The sequence below is a fragment of the Podarcis cretensis genome (assembly GCF_951804945.1).
Source record: "Podarcis cretensis genome assembly, chromosome: 15".
Taxonomy (NCBI): Eukaryota; Metazoa; Chordata; class Lepidosauria; order Squamata; family Lacertidae; genus Podarcis; species Podarcis cretensis.
In genome coordinates, this window is record NC_137185.1 from 15,484,005 (window position 1) to 15,502,376 (window position 18,372).

Below are 18,372 nucleotides of genomic sequence, written 5' to 3' on the forward strand. Positions count from 1 at the left end.
GAATAGTCCCCTGGGATATGCGCAAGAATGGAAATGGTGCAAACACTAAGATTACCAAACGTCCCCGTTTCCCGGTGACAGTCCCCAGATTTACAAATCAGTCCCCATACAAAATCCATTGAAGTTGAAAAGTATCCCTGGATTCATTGAAAAAAAATCTGGTAACTTTAGCAAACACTCTTCCATGTTCTTGCACAGCTCAATTTCCTGTTAGTGCTGCTTGTACAGGCAAACATCCCAGAGGACTTTGCCCCTTCGTGGAAGGGAGAGGGCTCTTATGTTCATGTTCTGCTTGCTTGTTTCGCATAGGCATCTCATTGGCCACTGTGAGAATAGAATGCTGGACTAAATGTGCCAAGGGCCTGATTCAGCAGGCTATTTCTTTATGTACTGGTTTCAAAACTGTACTGTTATTTTTGGCTTCTTATAATTCCCAAGCAATGTTGGACACTTTCTGCTGGTAAAAATGATATATTATGCTCTGCTCTTTTATTAAATGTTCCCAACCCAGCACACTACATAATCATAAAACTATATAGGATAATCCTAATAATTATACTATAATTATACAACAATTGGGCTGAAAGTATTACAAAAACAACTGCCTGATCCTAAAACATGCTTACTTTAATGTATTACTGAGCTCAATGGAATTCACTCCCTGGTAAAGACAGGCAATTCTATTGATCTCTGTGGAATTTACATCTAAGTAAGCCTGTTGAATATAATACAATATACTCCTAATAAAATTAATTTCATGGGAGTAATATTGCTTTTACTGGTTGTTTTTTATTTTTTAGAAATGTGGATTATCAGGGGGTCACCCAAAAAGAAAACTTGATTTCCCAAACCAATATTGTCCCAATTTCAGAATTAGTTGCCAGCTGGCTATAATTTTTCTGGTCAGAGTTTCATTCACATGTATAGAACTTGGATGCAAAGCCGGTGGGGTTTTTTCCTGTTCCATGTATTAAAAAACAAATGGGTTCTTCTGGGAGGTGGGGAGGAAATCTATAAAAAATTAGATGTTTTAAAAATACTTTTAACTAAATTTATTACAGTGGAGAGTGCAGATTTACAAAGCAAGATTTTAATATGATACTTCTTTGTTGCAGCAGCTACCTGCAAATTTTGGAAGGGCCAAATAGGGACCATTTTGACTTACTGTACTGTACTAGTTCAATAGTGTGGACTGCTGTGGCTATGCTGATCGGGTGTCCACACTAAGTTTGGCATCAGTATGATAATTGCCTTAACTGAAAAAAGTATGCAAACATTGTGCATGGCTGGAGAAAAACACAAAACATGCATTTACAGCTGGCTGGGCATCTATTATTACATCTACAAACAAATCTGACATTAGAAGGGTATCCAATGTCTTTCCAAATTTATGCAAACTTTTGTTCCAGACCAGAATGTCTTCTTAAGCCCTTCCTCAGGCTGAGGTCTTTGTGCAAATGGTATGCAAGTGCCACTTCCTTAATCTGCAATGGTTTACATGTTTTGCACTGGATTTGAAATATAATTACATTAAAAAATGCTTTCTTTTGGTGGGGGTGAGTGCCCTCAGGCCTAGTCTGTGGTGCCCCTTGTGAACAAAAAAAATGCACTCTGCCCATGTTCAGAAGGGGCTTTTCCTCAGGTCTATTAGAGCCTATTCATTTAAATTGTTCTAAGAGGAGCAAGATGGCACTTTAGGATCCACGTAGGGCAGCCCCCCTCGAGGGGAACTAAGCCGTTTATTTTTCAATCCCTCACACTGTTCAACCCCCCAGCAAGATTCTGGGGTTGCACCTTGGCCAGAGTCGCCTCAGCTTAATGGCGCTGCGCCTTTGAGACCTTCGTCGGAGAAATGTGCGGCGTTGCGGGGGGGGGAGAGAGAAACCTTTCCGTGTCCCCCTCCTCAACTCCGTCCCTCACGGTGAGGGGTGGGAAGGCTCCCTCTAGTGGCTACTGGGGCGCACTGCGCCCCCATTTCCCCTTCCTTTTCCCCCGCGCCGTCCCCTCAGGTTGAGGCGGTCAAGATGGCGGCCGGGGCGCTGCTGCTGCTGCTGCGGCGGGGGAGCGGCGGCCGCCTCCGCCTCAGCGCCTTCCCAGCCCAAGGGGGCCGTTCCCGCCTTTTTTTCCTCAGGTGAGGGGGAAGCTGCGGGGGAGGGAGGGGTGAAAAGTGGCGGGAAGGTCGAGCGACGGGTGGGGGGGGGGAGAGGAGAGCCTTTTCTTTTAGGCGCGCGCTCTTTCCTCCCCCCCTCGCGGCTCAAGGTCACGGGCTGGTCAGGTGGTTTATTGCTTCCTCCCCCAACAGCGCTTCAGAGTAATCAATTGTGGGAATGGGGGGGGGGTCTCATTGTCTCTTGTCTTCCCCGCTCATATTATTCAATAAACAGCGTCTGTGTTTGTGTTTGTGTGTGTGTGTGTATGTGTATGTATATATATATGAGGGGGTGTGTACATTGGCTCAGCCCACCTCACGCAGAAGCCCCCCAACTATTAATAATGGGGAGGTCGCCTCATGGATATCCGCCTCCACATATTTTACGGTGTGTTCTTTCTATCTCGGAGCCCCCACCCATTATTAACACTTGTCCCCACCCCATTGTAGGGGGTCACTCCATTAATTTCTTGGCTAATGCTCTAATCCACACTCCCATCTAAATTATGGGGGATGGAGAGACCCCACACACCCCTTTTCCTTTCTCACATTGTATTATTACTGTTGTTGTAAGCCATCTTGCATGATCGTTGTTATTTATTAAATTTATTAGTTGCTTTTTTGCCACGGCAGCACAAAAGGATTTGTAATATTTTAAGCCTATGGAAAAAAATAAAAATAAAGACAATTCTGTTTTTTTAAGATGGATTAAAACATCCCACCCATGCAAAAAGGCCTCAGGTAATTAATTAAAAGCCAAAGGTTTGATGAGAAAAGAATGTTTTTGCCTGAAGACTAAATGTATTGTTATTACAAAATAAAAAAATTCCTTCCAGTAGCACCTTAAAGACCAACTAAGTTAGTTCTTGGTATGAGCTTTCGTGTGCATGCACACTTCTTCAGATATATATTGTTATTGTTGGTTATTAGTTTTAAGAAGTTATTTTTGGGACTGAAATAATGCCAATTGAAATTATAATAACGACAACAATGGTAGCTTTATTTATTCAATGGGGTTTTTTTCGCTTTCCTTTGGGTCCTAAATAATAATGATAATGAGCCACCCTGGGTTCTTTCAGGAGGAAGGGTGAGATATGAATGGATTGATTTTTTAATTTTTTTTTAAGGACCCCAACCAAATTTATTTATGTGGCATGGGAACTTGCTTCAAGGGGTGGTGGTAAAAATCACTATAATAGATAAAATAAACAAATGCAATTAAAGATTCTAGAAAATGACTTCTGTGTTCTGGACAAATGTTAACAGGAACACTCCCTATGTTTGTAAACCATGTTGAGGTTGTTGTTGTTTTTAACAATCAAGTTGTGTATATGTGTGTATATATATATGTGTGTGTGTGTGTGTGTGTATATATGTTATTAAATAAATAATTGTGCTGATAATGATCCCTGCTGTTTATTCTAGTGTCCCATTTATCAGGAGGGAAGAACTGTATATTCCTGTGTCAGCTGCCTTCCTATCTTAATTCAAAAGAAATAGTGTTTTTAATTGGAGGTGGAGAGATATCTGCCACTTCAAGAGCTCTTGCAATTGAGTCAGATAGATTTAAATACTCATGTGGTAAATTGTTATAATGATTGCTTACTGATTTTGTTGTCTGTAACTGATGCATGCTGTTCCAACTGATCTGTAAAGCTATATCATGACATGGTCAAGACAGCAAACTAAACTAAATTGAAAAACGCTTTAGGTTTCTAGAAGCAAATATTGTTTAGGGTTGAAAAATCAATTATTCTCCAAAATCAACTTTTTCAGTTGCCTAGGATTTTCCCACCCCTTGGGAAGAGTTCTGCTAGTGTGTGAATAAGGATGTGGTTTTGCTTAACACTTTTACTTTCAGCAAACTCTGTAATCATCACATAATCCTCCCTGACTTTCATAGAAGATAAGGATACATGCACTCCAGGACACAAATGGTGGGAAATTAGATACACTGTCTTCCTCAAGATAACAAGTAATGTAGTTTGGAGGTTTGTGGGTTTGATTTCAGTTTCATCTTTGATTTTCAGTTGTGTCACACAGTACAATTTTGTTACTGCAAATATTTGGGTATTATAAGTATCCTTGAAAGCTTTAACTAATCCTCCTCTCCCCAGTAAATCAGTAGACAAGCAAAAACTCCTGAACAACAGCTGTTACTGCTCTCTTGTTTCTGCCCCAGACTTAATTAAAATGAAGCTTTTGAGATTACTTTTACTTCCAGTTTATACTGGTATATCATAGCTCCACACAATGGAAAAACTCTTAATTTCATTTTCCAGAGAAGTAACTGTTAGCCTGTTACACAAAATAGATCTGTAGTACCTTAAATTCTCACAAACTTTTATTATGGTATAAGCTTTCATGAACTAGAGCTCACTTACATACATCAGCCTGGATAGTTCAGTTGGTTAGAGCATGGTGCTGCTAATGCCAAGGTTGCAGGTTTGATCTGCATATGGGACAACTGCATGTTCCTACATTGCAGGGGGGTTGGACTAGATAACTCTTTCAACTTTACGATTTTATGATTCTGACATGTACGGGGTGTGGTGGCAGAGGAACTGGACAATGGTGTTCAATATATGGGTCAGAAGCAATCCTTGTACAGTGGTGCCCCGCAAGACGAACGCCTCGCAAGACGGAAAACCCGCTAGACGAAAGGGTTTTCCGTTTTGGAGGCGCTTCGCAAAACGAATTTCCCTATGGGCTTGCTTCGCAAGATGAAAATATCTTGCGAGTTCCTGCGGGGTTTTTTCCCTTTTTTCCCCCTTTTCCTAAGCCCTAAGCCGCTTATCAGCTGAGCCACTGATAAGCCGCTTATCAGCTGATCCGCTAAACCGCTAATAGCGCTAATCCGCTAAGCTGTCAATGGGCTTGCTTCGCAAGACGAAGAAACCGCTATACGAAGAGCCTCACGGAACGGATTAATTTCGTCTTGCGAGGCACCACTGTACTCAGATAGGTACCACTGTGGCAGGAAGGTAAACAGCGTTTCCATGTGCTCTGGTTTCCGGTCATGGTGTTCCATTGCGCCAGAAGCGGTTTAGTCATGCTGGCCACATGTCTGTGGACAAACACTGGCTCCCTTGGCCTGAAAGTGAGATGAGTGCCGCAATCCCATAGTCTCCTTTGACTGGACTTAACTGTCCAGGGGTCCTTTACATTTACCTTTTAGTACTCAAGTAATTGGTTGAATGATTTGATTAAAATATTTTGATTGAGTAAAAAGATGCCACCAGATTAATTGGTTGGCAAATTTAAAAGTAGCTAATAATACAAGTTCTTGTATAAGCAAATGACCTTGGCAAGATGAGGCCTCCCTGGTTGTCTATGAGAGAAGTGTGGAGGCAAGCAACAACTATTAAAAAAATACTGTCTTCGTTTTCTTTGACTACTTTATCATATATACATTTTTAATATTTTGGCTGAAGTCCAATGCATATTAACTTTGGGGTAAGTCCTGCTGAACATAATGGGACTTCATTCTGATTAAACTTTCATAAAATGGTCTGTTGATCTACTGATGAGTCAGCTCAAACTCCTATGATTAGTAAATTAAGATTAATGTAGTCAGGTTGAATTAAAGGTAGGTGAATCTTGTGTATTCCAGAGATAATGTGAAAAACACCTTCCAGAAGCTGGGAGGCTAATCAGGAATCTGCTCTTTGCTGCACTACTTCTCAGTCCTGATAAAAATGAAACAGGAATGAAGCTTACTCAAGTTCTAGAACAATGTTTGTCTTGCTCACTTGCAGGGGCCTTGTGTCGTCAAACAGCCGATCCGCAGAAGACAGCTGGTTAAAATCGCTTTTTGTCCGCAAAGTTGATCCCAGGAAAGATGCTCACTCCAACCTCTTAGCCAAACGGGAGACCAGCAGTCTTTATAAAATACAGTGTGAGCTGCTGTTTTTTATATTTCTCCCTTGTCTGTCTTTCTTTTTTTCTTTCTCTCAGCATTTAATGATGACTTTTCCTGTTTCAGTTCACAATGTCAAACCAGAATGCCTAGAATCCTACAACAAGCTTTGGTAAGTCTGAATGCTATGCTGGAACATTTGGGGGGTTAAAATCTGGAACCTTGTTAGTTACTAAACTCATACAAACTTACCTCAGTATACAGTTCACTGGATTCAGTGAGAATTACTTCTGAGTAAACTTGCATAGGATTAGGAAGGGGCAGAGGAATCCTAACTGGGCTGGGGAAGTGGTGAATCTGGCACCATATCCCTTGCCCTGCTGCTAAGCCCATCTTGTTATGGTAGCTTTCATCTTGATGGCAGTACTTAAAAGCTCTCTTTAAGCTCATTGATGGCAACTACCCAGCAGCACACAGGTCATTGCCAACCTGGCAGTTTTTCTGATGCTGTGGTTAGGAGAAGAGAGAACACAGCGGTGGTGGGTGGGGTCTTCCAAGTCTCAGTAAAGACTCTGGCAGTCCCTCACTTCCTTTATATACCATACCTTATGCAAATGAGAGAAAAGTCTGCCTCTTCACCAGGTATATGCTAGACTATTCAAGGGCGACTGAAGAGTTAGCATAAGGTTACCAGATTTTTTTCAATGAATCCGGGGGCACTTTTCAACTTCCTATTAAATAGATTGATTATGTCAGGAGACTGATTTGTAAATCCGGGGACTGTCCCCGGGAAACGGGGACATCTGATAACCTTAAGTTAGCATCCACAACAAAAAAGGGCTGGCTGGTGAGCCAAACAACATTTGTGCATCTCTTGGCAATCTGTCAGGGATTCTTTAGCTGTTAGTGCTGTGTTTCAAAGGGTTGGACTAGATGGCACTTGGGTAACTCATAACATAGGAAACACATGGGTATGTTATTTATTTGATAAATCATTTTTATCAACTAAAAAATGTTCCCAGAGCAGCTTGCGAATGTCAGTGATAAGACTGTCCTTGCCCTCAGGCTTAAATGTGAAAGACATGACACAAAAAGAAAAGGAATTGGGAGGAGGAAAAAGCAAATTCAGACTGGAATGGATAGATTTCAAGTAGATGGAAAAGTTGATGTTCCATTGGAGCCGATCAAGAGGCCCTGCAATCCCATCTCTCTTCTCTCCTTTAGCTTGATGGAATGGCTACAGTAATTATGTTCCTTTTTGCTTCTGCTTTTTTTTAAGTCAAGAGGTGCTGCCAAAGATCCACGAAGGGAAGGAATATCCATGTACACTGGTGGGGACATGGAACACGTGGTACGGAGAGCAAGATCAGGCTGGTAGGAGCTAAGACGTACAACAGAATGCACAACTGCGCTAATGATGTGTGCTTGTGATAGGGGGCCTCTTCCAGCCAGGATGGGAACCTGCAGGATGTGGGGCAAGATCTGGGGACAGTGGACAACCAACACCAGCAGCAGTGAGCAGAGAGCCTCTAACAAGCCCAGGAAGATTCTCAGAGAAAATGGACATTTCTCCATCAAAACTCACAGCCTCAACAGAATCCTTATGTCCCCAGTGTAACCTTGCCTGAATGTCCTTCAGGCGAGGTTGCAGGGAATGTAAAGGTGCTGCTCTGGCACAGACCCAGGCACTGCAGAACCATCAAATGGTTTCAGATTGCATCTTCTTCCTTCTCCAACAGCTCCTGAGAATAAGCACCCTTGCATAGCTGGCAGGCTGGTTCAGACACATTCAGAGTTGCCACTCCCACGTCTGGACGTGCCACTCCCAAGTCTAGACACTCCCCGTCACAGACGGGTCTTCTTGCAGTTCTTTCAGGGGACTGGCCAATTTCATGGTCCACGCAACCTTCTTGGCAGATGATGCTGGCTCAAATTCTGTATCAGAAAGGCCTGAGTGACTGGGTGACAGTTTGCAGCCTTCTTCTGACTGGTAAAATCTTTGGAAGTGGGCTCATGGTAGAGCTATGGTTCTTTCTTTTCTTTTTTCTTTTTACAAACTTTATATACTACTTACTCAACAGAAAGCCTCTAGGTGGTTTACAGCCACTCTCTGCTGCCCGCCCCCACCCAAACACACACATTCATTTCAGTGGGGCTTGTGTAGGATATCTTCCTCAGGGCATTGTCCCATTTATCTTTTTTGTTTGGCCTCTGACTTCTGCTGGTGGAGAAAGAAAATTATACAGTGGTACCTTGGGTTAACAACTTAATTCGTTCTGGAGGTCCGTTCTTAACCTGAAACTATTCTTAACCTGAAGCACCACTTTAGCTAATGCGTTGCGGCCCCGCAATTTCTGTTCTCATCCTGAAGCAAAGTTCTTAACCCAAGGTACTATTTCTGGGTTAGCAGAGCCTGTAACCTGAAGCGTCTGTAACCTGAAGCGTCTATAACCCGAGGTACCACTGTATAGGCTTAAGGAAGGACAGTGACCAGTGAATAAATCCTGGAGAGCCGCATCCAGTCAGTGTAAACAGTATTGAGCTAGTTGGATGAATAATCTGACTCAGTATAAGGCATGTTCCTAGGCACTGAGAGAAAGTGAGAGGGCTAATCACTCAAGGTGTGCTGGGAAAAGGGTGCTGGTGGCCACCAGGATTGGAAAGAAAGAGCTAGGTTCTAGAAATGACAATGGGATACAAGATTTGGGCTGACGTTTGAGGAGTCTGTTTTGAATCTCCAGTAGGGAAGGGGGACTCTTACATATGCCACTTTTCATTTCAGTTCATCTGTGGCGGTATGAGGGAGGCTATCCAGCTCTTACAGAGGTCATGAGTAAGCTTCGACATGATAAGGTAAGTCCTAGCATAAAAGATTGGACTTCATCAGCCTGACCCTTAAAAGTCACTTTGCCTCTCAAACTCAACAGTTTATTTCAAAAAAACACCTCCATTGTCAAGGACTCCCAGAGTTTGTGTATCAAACCAGGATACACTCTTTAAGTTTGGTGTTCTCCTAGTATTAAGCTCTTAATATCTGGACAGATGAAGCATAAACTAGATAATTTAAGAAATAAATGCATGTGATCTTGCCTTGTCATTGTAAGGATTTTTCATTTTATTTTTAGGGGTTTGTGGAGTTTCGTAAAGAGAGGGGAAACATGCTTCTCTCCCGCAAGAATCAGCTGCTGTTGGAGTTCAGTTTTTGGAATGAGCCTGTTCCGAGGACAGGGCCCAATATCTATGAACTGAGGTCTTATCAACTCCGTGTGAGCGTCTTTATGTATTCATAGAATAGTCCCTCCCTCCCTCCCTCCCTCCCTCCCTCCCTCTCTCTGTGTGTGTCCTTGGGTTCACGAGACCTTTAAGAGCGAGACTGCATTCACTCTTTGTCAGGCTAGCCTTTAAATTTGTTATGAGAATCCATTTGGTAGACAAGTTGGCAGGTTGATTCCTGCCAGAAATGGATAACAGAGAGCACATTGCAACTCTTTTTCATTGATTTTCCTTTTTTTCTCTTGGAAGTTCTGCCTTTTGAACAGAAAAGGTTGCATTTACTAACAGTGCAATCCTATACGTTTTTACTGAGAAGCAAGCTCCCAATCAGTGTCAACAGGTGATGGAAATGAAAATTGGGACATTGAAAAAAGTATTTGAGGGAATTCTGTGATTCTGTGATTATAAAGTGATTATGTAATTGCCCCATGTCTTTTGGGCTGAGTCGTCTTTTTTGTTACTTGATTAGAATTCAAAAACCTTTCTGGAGGCAGGAGAGAAAACCCACATCTACTTCCCAATTGCAACGGGGGAGGGAATGGAGGGTGTCATTCTCATAGAGTCACCTGCTCTGTATTTCTTTTATCCCCCCAGCCTGGAACAATGATTGAATGGGGCAACTACTGGTAAGTGTCCCTTGCTATGCTGGGCTCCCCTCAGTTCCAAATACCATTTTGAGAGATGGACAGAGCCACCCATTTGTCAATCACTTGGACTTGCCATGTGCGTTGATTACAGATGAAAGTGTGCTCTGGATTCTTTTCTTTCTTCCTTTGCAGTAGCAGTTTGGATTCAAGCCACATCTGCAAAGGAAGATATTTCCTTTGCAGCCCAGCTTGAATTCAAGGTGTTAGCCTGCAGAAGAGGAAATTGTGGCAGAGCAGAAGACAGGGTGGAGTGGGGCAGAAGAGGTGAGGCTGCAGGCCAGATAAAAAGGTACACTAGCTAGGCACAGAATCTGGTTGGTTTTTTAAGTTTTTCAAATCACTGGGGATGAGGGGTGAGGTTGATTCATGGTGTCACAGCAGCCATCCAGTTGGCACGGTGCGTAGCTGACTTCTTCTGAAAACCTGCAAAGCTCATTTTTCCTGGAACTCGACCTTGGAGAGGAACAGGCAGTAGGGATTGTTGTTGTAATACCATACCCAGTCAAAGGAGTTTTTCATAGTAGATGGGCAAGTTGATGCACTGGAACTCCAGTTTAGGGTCATGTCCTCCTGTTCAGCGATCTTGCCTGTTGTTTGATTATCTGTGTTTGCTGACACATACAGACAGTGAACACCCAGGAGGCAGAGAACACCCTATGCATGGGAAAATAAAATTTTAGAGTTGCACTCTGGAGAAACCAAACAGCACTCCACATGTTCAGGAATAAATGGTGGGGTGGGCAGAGGATATGCCTCCCAATGAGCATGACTGATAATATAATCTCTGATAAGTTCCTTTCAGACAGTGGTGGCCATTAGTCAAGTTTTATTTACCATCTAATGGAGAATTCACCAGAAATTTTGACTGATGATAATTGAGTCTGCATCTGCTGAGAGAGAGCAAGTTGCAGCAAAGCCTGCTGGAAACATAAAGCATTACAATGTCTGACTCCCCATCTCTGGAAACAAAAGAAGTGGCCATTGTCCACATCTGTCTCTATCCTTAGGTGAAATGCACAGGACCGTTGATAGGTGGAAAACAGTAATAAAGAGAAACTAATCAGTCTTTTATGTTGGCAAAGGTGGAAAGTAGTGCCTGATACTTCCACAGCACCTAAGGGTCTCATTTAAATGCCTGCCTGTGTCTCAGATTTTGTCTTTAAGATTATCACCAGATGCAGATACATGGCACTACCATCATAATTTCTTTCTATTACTTTGTTTACCATCTAGCCTGATAAAGAGTTTTAGGGAAACTCAAAAGCTTGTAATATTTTTTGTGATATTATTATTGGCCTAAACTTTGAATGTCCTTTTCATATTTTCCCTGTGGGCCAACGTGGGCTATCTTTACCCTTGGTTTGAAGTTATATCAGATGCTGTAATATTAAGAATTCATGCAGGCTTCTAGCCCTCTGAAATATTTCTCTAGCTCTGAATACCAAGGGGGTTATGTTATAATGTTGTGCAGTGATGGAATTAGTAGATCCTTGCTGCATTCTTTCTAGTACTGTTCCATCTGATAGTTACGGTACCTTTGTAATTGTCTCAGCCCCAGCACTCATGTCTTGTTTGTAATACATATATATTCTACCTTCCAGGGCTCGTGCCATTGGTTTCCGGCAGGATGACAAAGAAGCTGTTGGTGGCTTTTTCTCACAGATTGGGCAGCTTTACATGGTGCATCACCTTTGGGGTAGGTCGTCCTGGACCTGAGAAATCTGGGGAAGGACTGTAGCTCTGTGGCAGAGCACCTGTTTTGTATGCTAAAGGTCTCAGGTTCATTCCCTGGCAACTCCAGGTAGGGAACATGAAATCCCCCTGCCTAAAACCCTGGACAATATTATATCCCAGTGTTGAAAATATTAAGCATAGGTGGACCACTGATCTAACTTGGATTAAGATAGCTTCCTATCTCCCTTTTAATCTGATCTCCATTTCAACAGTAAAGGACAAGCAATTTTGTGAAACTGATATGACCCTTGCCTCCTCATAACAGTACAGTTTCCAAGGATCCTTAGAGCAGGGTGGATAGAGCCATGGCAGTAAATAACAGTTTAGGATTTTAATGAGGTTTGCCCTCTGGTGCTTTGCTTATGGTATGTTGCTGTAGTTGAGAGAAAGGTGCTGATGGACGTCAAGACACTGATAGTTCCAAATTATTCCCCCCCCCCCAAACACTTCCAGCGTACAAAGATCTCCAGACAAGAGAAGATATCAGGAACGCCGCATGGCACAAGCCTGGTTGGGATGAGCTGGTATACTATACAGGTAAGATGGGGTGGTGATCCTCAGGCCTAAGGACCAAACACAGTCCTCAGAACTCTCCCCAGGCCACACTCCTTCCTAGTCACACACCTCACCAGTCCTACTACCTTGGAGTGTTTTTGCCTGGCTGGAATGTGGTCTTGACACTTGATTGCCTGAATAGAGGGTAAAGAGGGGCATGTATATGTAGAAAATTGCCGCCTTCTTCTTTGGCGATCACGTGTAGCCGAGTAAGATTGTCTTCCATAAAAATGCTTTAAAAAATGAGTCCATAAGTGACTGTGGAGGATCCACCACAGGTCCTTCCACAGTGGGGACATTGGTTTCCGGGCGGGAGTTGATCATGGTGTGGACTTACCAAGCGTGCCTTCCTCTTAGCACATTTCTCCCTTGTGTCCTGAGTTCGAATGTCTTCAAAGCCCATGACACCTTTGGTAAAGGTTGTTCTCCAACTGTATATGTATATGTAGAAAATTGCCTTCTATACAAATATTAAACTTATATTCATTGCTGTGCCCACTTTGGCTTTGGGCCCACCCACCATAAGCATATAGCCCCCAGAAAATTGCCAAGTTGGAAATGGAACCCTTTGCTTGAAAAAGTATCAACACCTTGCTGTAACAAGGTACCTGTGTGTCAGTGGCAGTTACCCAAAAACCTGCTAATGTGAGAGATTTGTCTTTCCTCTCCTAGGTTAAGATGGCCCCATTGAGCTTCCCTTTCTCTGGGGTCCCCCAAATCCTAGAACTGGTCCTGCTTCCTAGTCTAAAGCTTTGTTGGCTACAAAATCCCCCCATGTTTCATTTGTAATATCTTGCATTAGCATTTTTTTTTAAAGTGCTAACACAATTTCTTTCTCCTTTCCAGTGCCCCTCATTCAGGAAATGGAATCCAGAATTATGATACCATTGCCGATTTCTCCCCTTCAGTAAAGCCACTGATTGATCGGTGCAGATTTACATTGACAAGCATTTGTCTTTTAGTTAATTTGATATGTGTGTATGACAATGGAAACTCTGACTTCTAAAAGTACTGTATGCTGGGGCTTTATGAATGTGACCTCATTTCTTCAGATCCTGCAGGAGCACTTGGGATTGTGTTGGGGAGAGGCTTGGGAGTCATCATAAGTCTTACTGTTCAACCATCTAGTCTGGCTCTCTGTGAAACAGCCTTTTTCAAACACAGCCATGCATTCAGAGAGCTGGCAGGCCCTGTTGGAAACGCACAAGCTTCAGTGGTAGTTGCACAAGCTTTAAACCCTTAAACGATGCAGTATTTAATTATGGGGAGATTTGTCACATGCACTCCTATCCATTCTTTCATAATCATTATGGCATGTCAAGCTTACAAGGCCTTCCTCTGGTGCCACAAACAGTTGCTAGAGAAAGCAGCCCTCTGTTTTGGCCTAGCCAAACTTATCTTAGCAATCAGCTAAGCCAGTATTTGCAAACTTGCAGCTGTTTTGGACTACAGATCCCATCAGCCCCAGTAAACACATGCTGGCTGAGGCTGATGGCAGTTGTAGTCCAGAACAGCTGGGAGGGCATCTGGTTGGTGAAGGGTTATAAATGGCGTTGGGATGAGCTCTAAAGAAGAGTTAGTGTCATGAACATTTGTTAAGCACTCCAGGATTATGCAGTGAAACAGAATGTGAGGATTTTATTGTTGTTATTTAATAAGCATTCATGATTTCCTCCATTTGTGTGGTTTAACTAACATAACTGCAGAAAGTAATTCTGAAAAGATGCATCAGGATGAGGCACATTAAATCACTTAGGACGGCACAAATCACTTCATTTCCCATGCCCAATTCTCTGTTTTTGATTAAACTTTAAAATAGAGGGATTTGTGTGTGTGTGTGTGTGTGTGTGTCTGTAACATTGTGAACATCCTGTATGTTGAAGCAATTATTCTGTTAGTTAACAAATCAGTGCAATACACTGTATGTCCGATTACCTAAGAAACATCCACTTTATACATTTCAGTGAGTTTTCTGGCAGAATGTGTCAATAAAATCCTATTGATTTTCACATGTTTTGGGGAGTTTTTGGACTTGTTTCAATAATGATGAATTCTGAGTTTCTGCTGAGATGGCCTGCCTGCATGGCCACAAAGTCTACTGGGATTTTAAGGCTGCAGTCCTGTTTACCTTTACCTGGAAGAAAGTCCCATTTAAGCAGATGAGCGTGCAGCAATTATGAAAAAGGTGAATTCTGTTGCTAGGAATTCTTTAGCCAAGAGATAGAAAAATAAGACTGCCAGTATTCATGATGTCATACAAATCTGTGATGAGACCACAGTTTGAATACTGTGTACAGTTCTGGTTATCTGACCTCAAAAATAATACTTTAAGAGAGAACTTGAAAAATCCATGGGGGATAAGGCTACCAATGGTTACTAGCCATTATGCTGTGTTCTATCTCCAATGTAATAGGAAGAGTGCTGCCATTTCACTCAGATTGTGTTTGCAGGCTTCCCTTCCCCTGCCTATTGAGAACACGCAGGTATGAATCTGAATTTTCCTTGATTTCCTTGTTTTATCTTTATAAACCACTTTTAGGGTTGTTGTTTTTTACAATTATGTGGTGTATGAATTTTATGAAGAAGAAAAAAATAAGCCTTCTCATTGGCCACTGAGAGTAGGGTGCTAGACTACATGGAATTTTGCCCTGATCCAGCAAGGCTCTTCTTACATTCTTAATTTACTTCTTCAGAGTTGGCATTTATAGGATTGCACAGTAAAGTTTCCAGTTAAGTGGGAATCTTCCAGTGCAAATTAAGACTCATTCTCTGCTCAGACACAGGAAGTTGAAGTTCCATGCTACTGTCCATATTTGCCTTTATGGATCCAGTTTGTTCAGATCCAAATTTGACTGTCTTGATGGGCCTGGGGCAGCATTGACTAATCAGCCAGCTCCATAGTGTCAGATAGCAAACGAAAGGAATTTTCCTAAACTTTTCTATTCTCTTCCCTGCCCTTCTCAAAAATGGGATCTACACTGTAATTTTTTTTCTAACTGACCGATCAGTTTGTCTCAACAAAATAAAGACTGCTTTGAAGTTTGTATTTGCTGAAAGCCAGGTCTGTAAATACATTTTTCCGGGAATTTTCCACCTTCAAATAAGTCCTTGAGTTGCCTCATCTGAGGAAGCAACCCCCATTCATGTGCAACACCTCTGAAATGTGTCCCAAGCACATTTTGCACTGACCCTGATGGTCCTGTGTTTGCTTGTTCTATTTGTCAATTGTGGAATTTTCCCATGTGACCCCCGTGAACTTTCAAGTCTCCCTCTTCCTGAGGGATAACTTCATTATCAGATCAGATATATAACGATGGTTCAGATAAGCTAACTTCACAGATTTCTCACAGACCTTTTGCAGCCTTGTTTTCACATTTGCTGTTGGGAAAATGGAGTCATATGTGTCCTAAGAGGGTCCCAGCATTTCAGTGGAGGCCTTGCAGGCTGTGTAGCTGAAGACTGTCCATTCTCACGCAGTGAAAATTCACTTGGTGCCATCTCCTATCTTGCAAAACCCTCCTCAAAGGCCTGAGTGTCTTGGTTTTACCCTAGATTCTCATCCTCAACCCTAACCAAGCCTTAAGTATGTGTAATGTTTGGTGGGGTGATCTTCCATTTGCCAGCAACTCAGTAGTCACTTCAGGCACTGCATCTCAGCAGTACTTGCCAATGTTTCATCCACATCCCACATCTTGCTCTGTTGTCCATTTTGGACTGTAAGCAACTTCATGAGGAGGATGAACCGAGAAAACAAATAAGCTTCCTTAATGTGTCACCAGGATGTGTGTTTGTATATGCACACAAAATTAAGTTTCTCTCTGCAAAAGAGCAGCCATGGCTGGCATCCTCACCCCATTTACCTTGGAGAAAGCCCCACTGAATTTAGTAGGAGTTCCTTCTGAGTACATATAGGAGAGCAAGGTCAGCAATTTTAGGGGGCCCATGGGCCTTTTTGGAATTTTTAGCAAGTATCATGGGTACCATCATAAAATGGCTGGCATGGGGCACAGGGGGCAGTCACAAAGTGGATGGTATACTAACTATGGTTTGGGACTTCTCTCTGAACAGCATGTGGGTGGGATAACAACACTGGCCTATCTTGCAGGGCTGTTGTAACAATTATTCAGATACTAAGTGCATATGAAGCACTGAGCACTTTGAAAGTGCCAAAAATGCTCAGTGTTGTCTTAATATATACCTATGCATGTATAATCTCCAACCCTTGCACTGTTCATGCATATGAAGCTGTAAGATACTGCTTACAAAAAGCTGATGCAATCCTAGAGTGTTGCTAGAGGCTATAAAGAAGAGTGGCCACCAGGTTTGTGTAAACACTGATGCTGTTTTCCCTACATAGTAGGGATATGTTCACAAATGCAACATTGTGAGTTTTGGCAAAACAATTCTCAGAACAGCAGGAGTCACAAAAGCAGCAGCCGCCAAATATGTGCATGGACTTTCTTAAAAAAACAACCGCCCTGTTTTAAGCTGGATGGAACTGATTAACTAGATCTCAAACACACACTCTGACCTGAAGCTACCTCTGGTTTTGAGGTTCCAAAGGGGTCACAATGTTCATTGGATGTGAGGGTCAAGCAGAAGAGGAAGATATGAATTGCCTTCCTGAACCAGGAGATTAGAATCTCTTATGATTTGAATCATAGAATTGTAGAGTTGTATGGGATCCTGAGTGGATGCGGGTGGCGCTGTGGGTAAAACCTCAGTGCCTAGGACTTGCTGATCGAATGGTCAGCGGTTCGAATCCCCGTGGCGGGGTGAGCTCCCATCGTTCGGTCCCAGCTCCTGCCCACCTAGCAGTTCGAAAGCACCCTTAAGTGCAAGTAGATAAATAGGTACCGCTTTATAGCGGGAAGGTAAACGACGTTTCTGTGTGCTGCGCTGGTGCTGGCTCGCCAGCTGCAGCTTTGTCACGCTGGCCACGTGACCTGGAAGTGTCTTCGGATGGCGCTGGCTCACGGCCTCTTGAGCGAGATGAGCACGCAACCCTAGAGTCGGACACGACTGGCCCGTATGGGCAGAGGTACCTTTACCTTTTATGGGATCCTGAGGGCAGTGGCATAGCATGGAGGGGGCAGAGGGGCTGTTGCCCCAGGAGCAAAATTGGGATGGGGTATAAAATTTCAGAAGAAAAATCAACTGGAGGTTTGTTTTTAACAAGCGGTGTACAATTTCATGAAATAAATAATAACACGTAATAAAATAAATGGCTGCCACTGCTATCCCCTCCCCAGCTTCCCTCTCCCTGCAGGGAAGACCCTTCCCCACAACCAACGCTGCTGCCACCCGGTCCTGACAGGAACCATGGATTGGTGACACAATATTTGCCTTGTTCCAGGCATTGGCAACCCACGCTACGCCACTGCCTGAGGGTCATCTAGTTCAACCCCCTGCAATGCAGGAATCTCAGCTAAAGCATCCATGACAGATGGCCATCCAACCTCTGCTTAAAAGCCTCCAGTGAGGGAGAGTCCACCACCCTTGGGAGTCTGTTCTGCTGTAGAACAGCTCTTGCTGTCCGAAAGTTCCTGATGTTTAGCTGGAATCTTTTTTATTGCAACTTGAACCCATTGGTTCGGGCCCTACCTTTTGCAGCAGCGGAAAACAAGCTTGCTTCATCTTCCATGTGGCAGCCCTTTAGATAGTTGAAGATGGCTATCGTAAATTGGATTCAAAGTTCCAGCTAGTCCATCACCCTGTCCAGACACATGCAGCTCAGGGGCCTGCGATTTCCCCACTAAGGACCTTTGAGTCTTGACCACCCTTCAGGAAGGTGCTTTCGTTCTCTCTGGAGGGCTGCGGCTTCTCCTTGGTGATGGAGATAATAGAGACCTCTGTGATCCAATGACCTGATTTGGTCAGGCAGCTTACTAAGTTCCACTGTGAGAAGCGAGGTTACAGGGAACCAGGCAGAGGGCCTTCTCAGTAGTGGCGCCCGCACATCATGTCAAGGAAATAAACTACAATCTGACTTTTATAAGACATCTGAAGGCAGTCCTGTATAGTGAATTTTTAAATGTAATAAAACCACGGTAATTTTATAATTTGCTGGAAGCTGCCTGGAATTGCTAGGGCAACCCAGTCAGCTGGATGGAGTATTATTATTATTATTATTATTATTATTATTATTATTAGCT

The 18,372-nt window shown here is 43.0% G+C and overlaps 1 protein-coding gene across 1 annotated transcript; it reads left to right on the top strand.

Annotated features, from left to right (window-relative positions):
• The first annotated feature begins 1,997 nt into the window (after positions 1–1,997).
• Positions 1,998–14,228, top strand: NIPSNAP2 (nipsnap homolog 2). Its single transcript, XM_079954612.1, has 10 exons — positions 1,998–2,131; positions 5,908–6,047; positions 6,135–6,180; positions 7,288–7,382; positions 8,791–8,861; positions 9,134–9,274; positions 9,876–9,907; positions 11,530–11,624; positions 12,116–12,199; positions 13,064–14,228. Exons 1-10 carry the CDS (start codon positions 2,025–2,027, stop codon positions 13,126–13,128), a joined length of 876 nt encoding a protein of 291 aa, XP_079810738.1. The 5' UTR covers positions 1,998–2,024; the 3' UTR covers positions 13,129–14,228.
• The last annotated feature ends 4,144 nt before the right edge of the window (positions 14,229–18,372 follow it).

Coding starts and splice junctions, on each gene's coding strand:
- NIPSNAP2 (XM_079954612.1), top strand. CDS start 2,025: ATGGCGGCCGGGGCGCTGCTGCTGCTGCTGCGGCGGGGGAGCGGCGGC. Junction 6,048..6,134: donor CAGTCTTTATAAAATACAGT/GTGAGCTGCTGT, acceptor TTCCTGTTTCAG/TTCACAATGTCAAACCAGAA. Junction 7,383..8,790: donor CGGAGAGCAAGATCAGGCTG/GTAGGAGCTAAG, acceptor TTTTCATTTCAG/TTCATCTGTGGCGGTATGAG.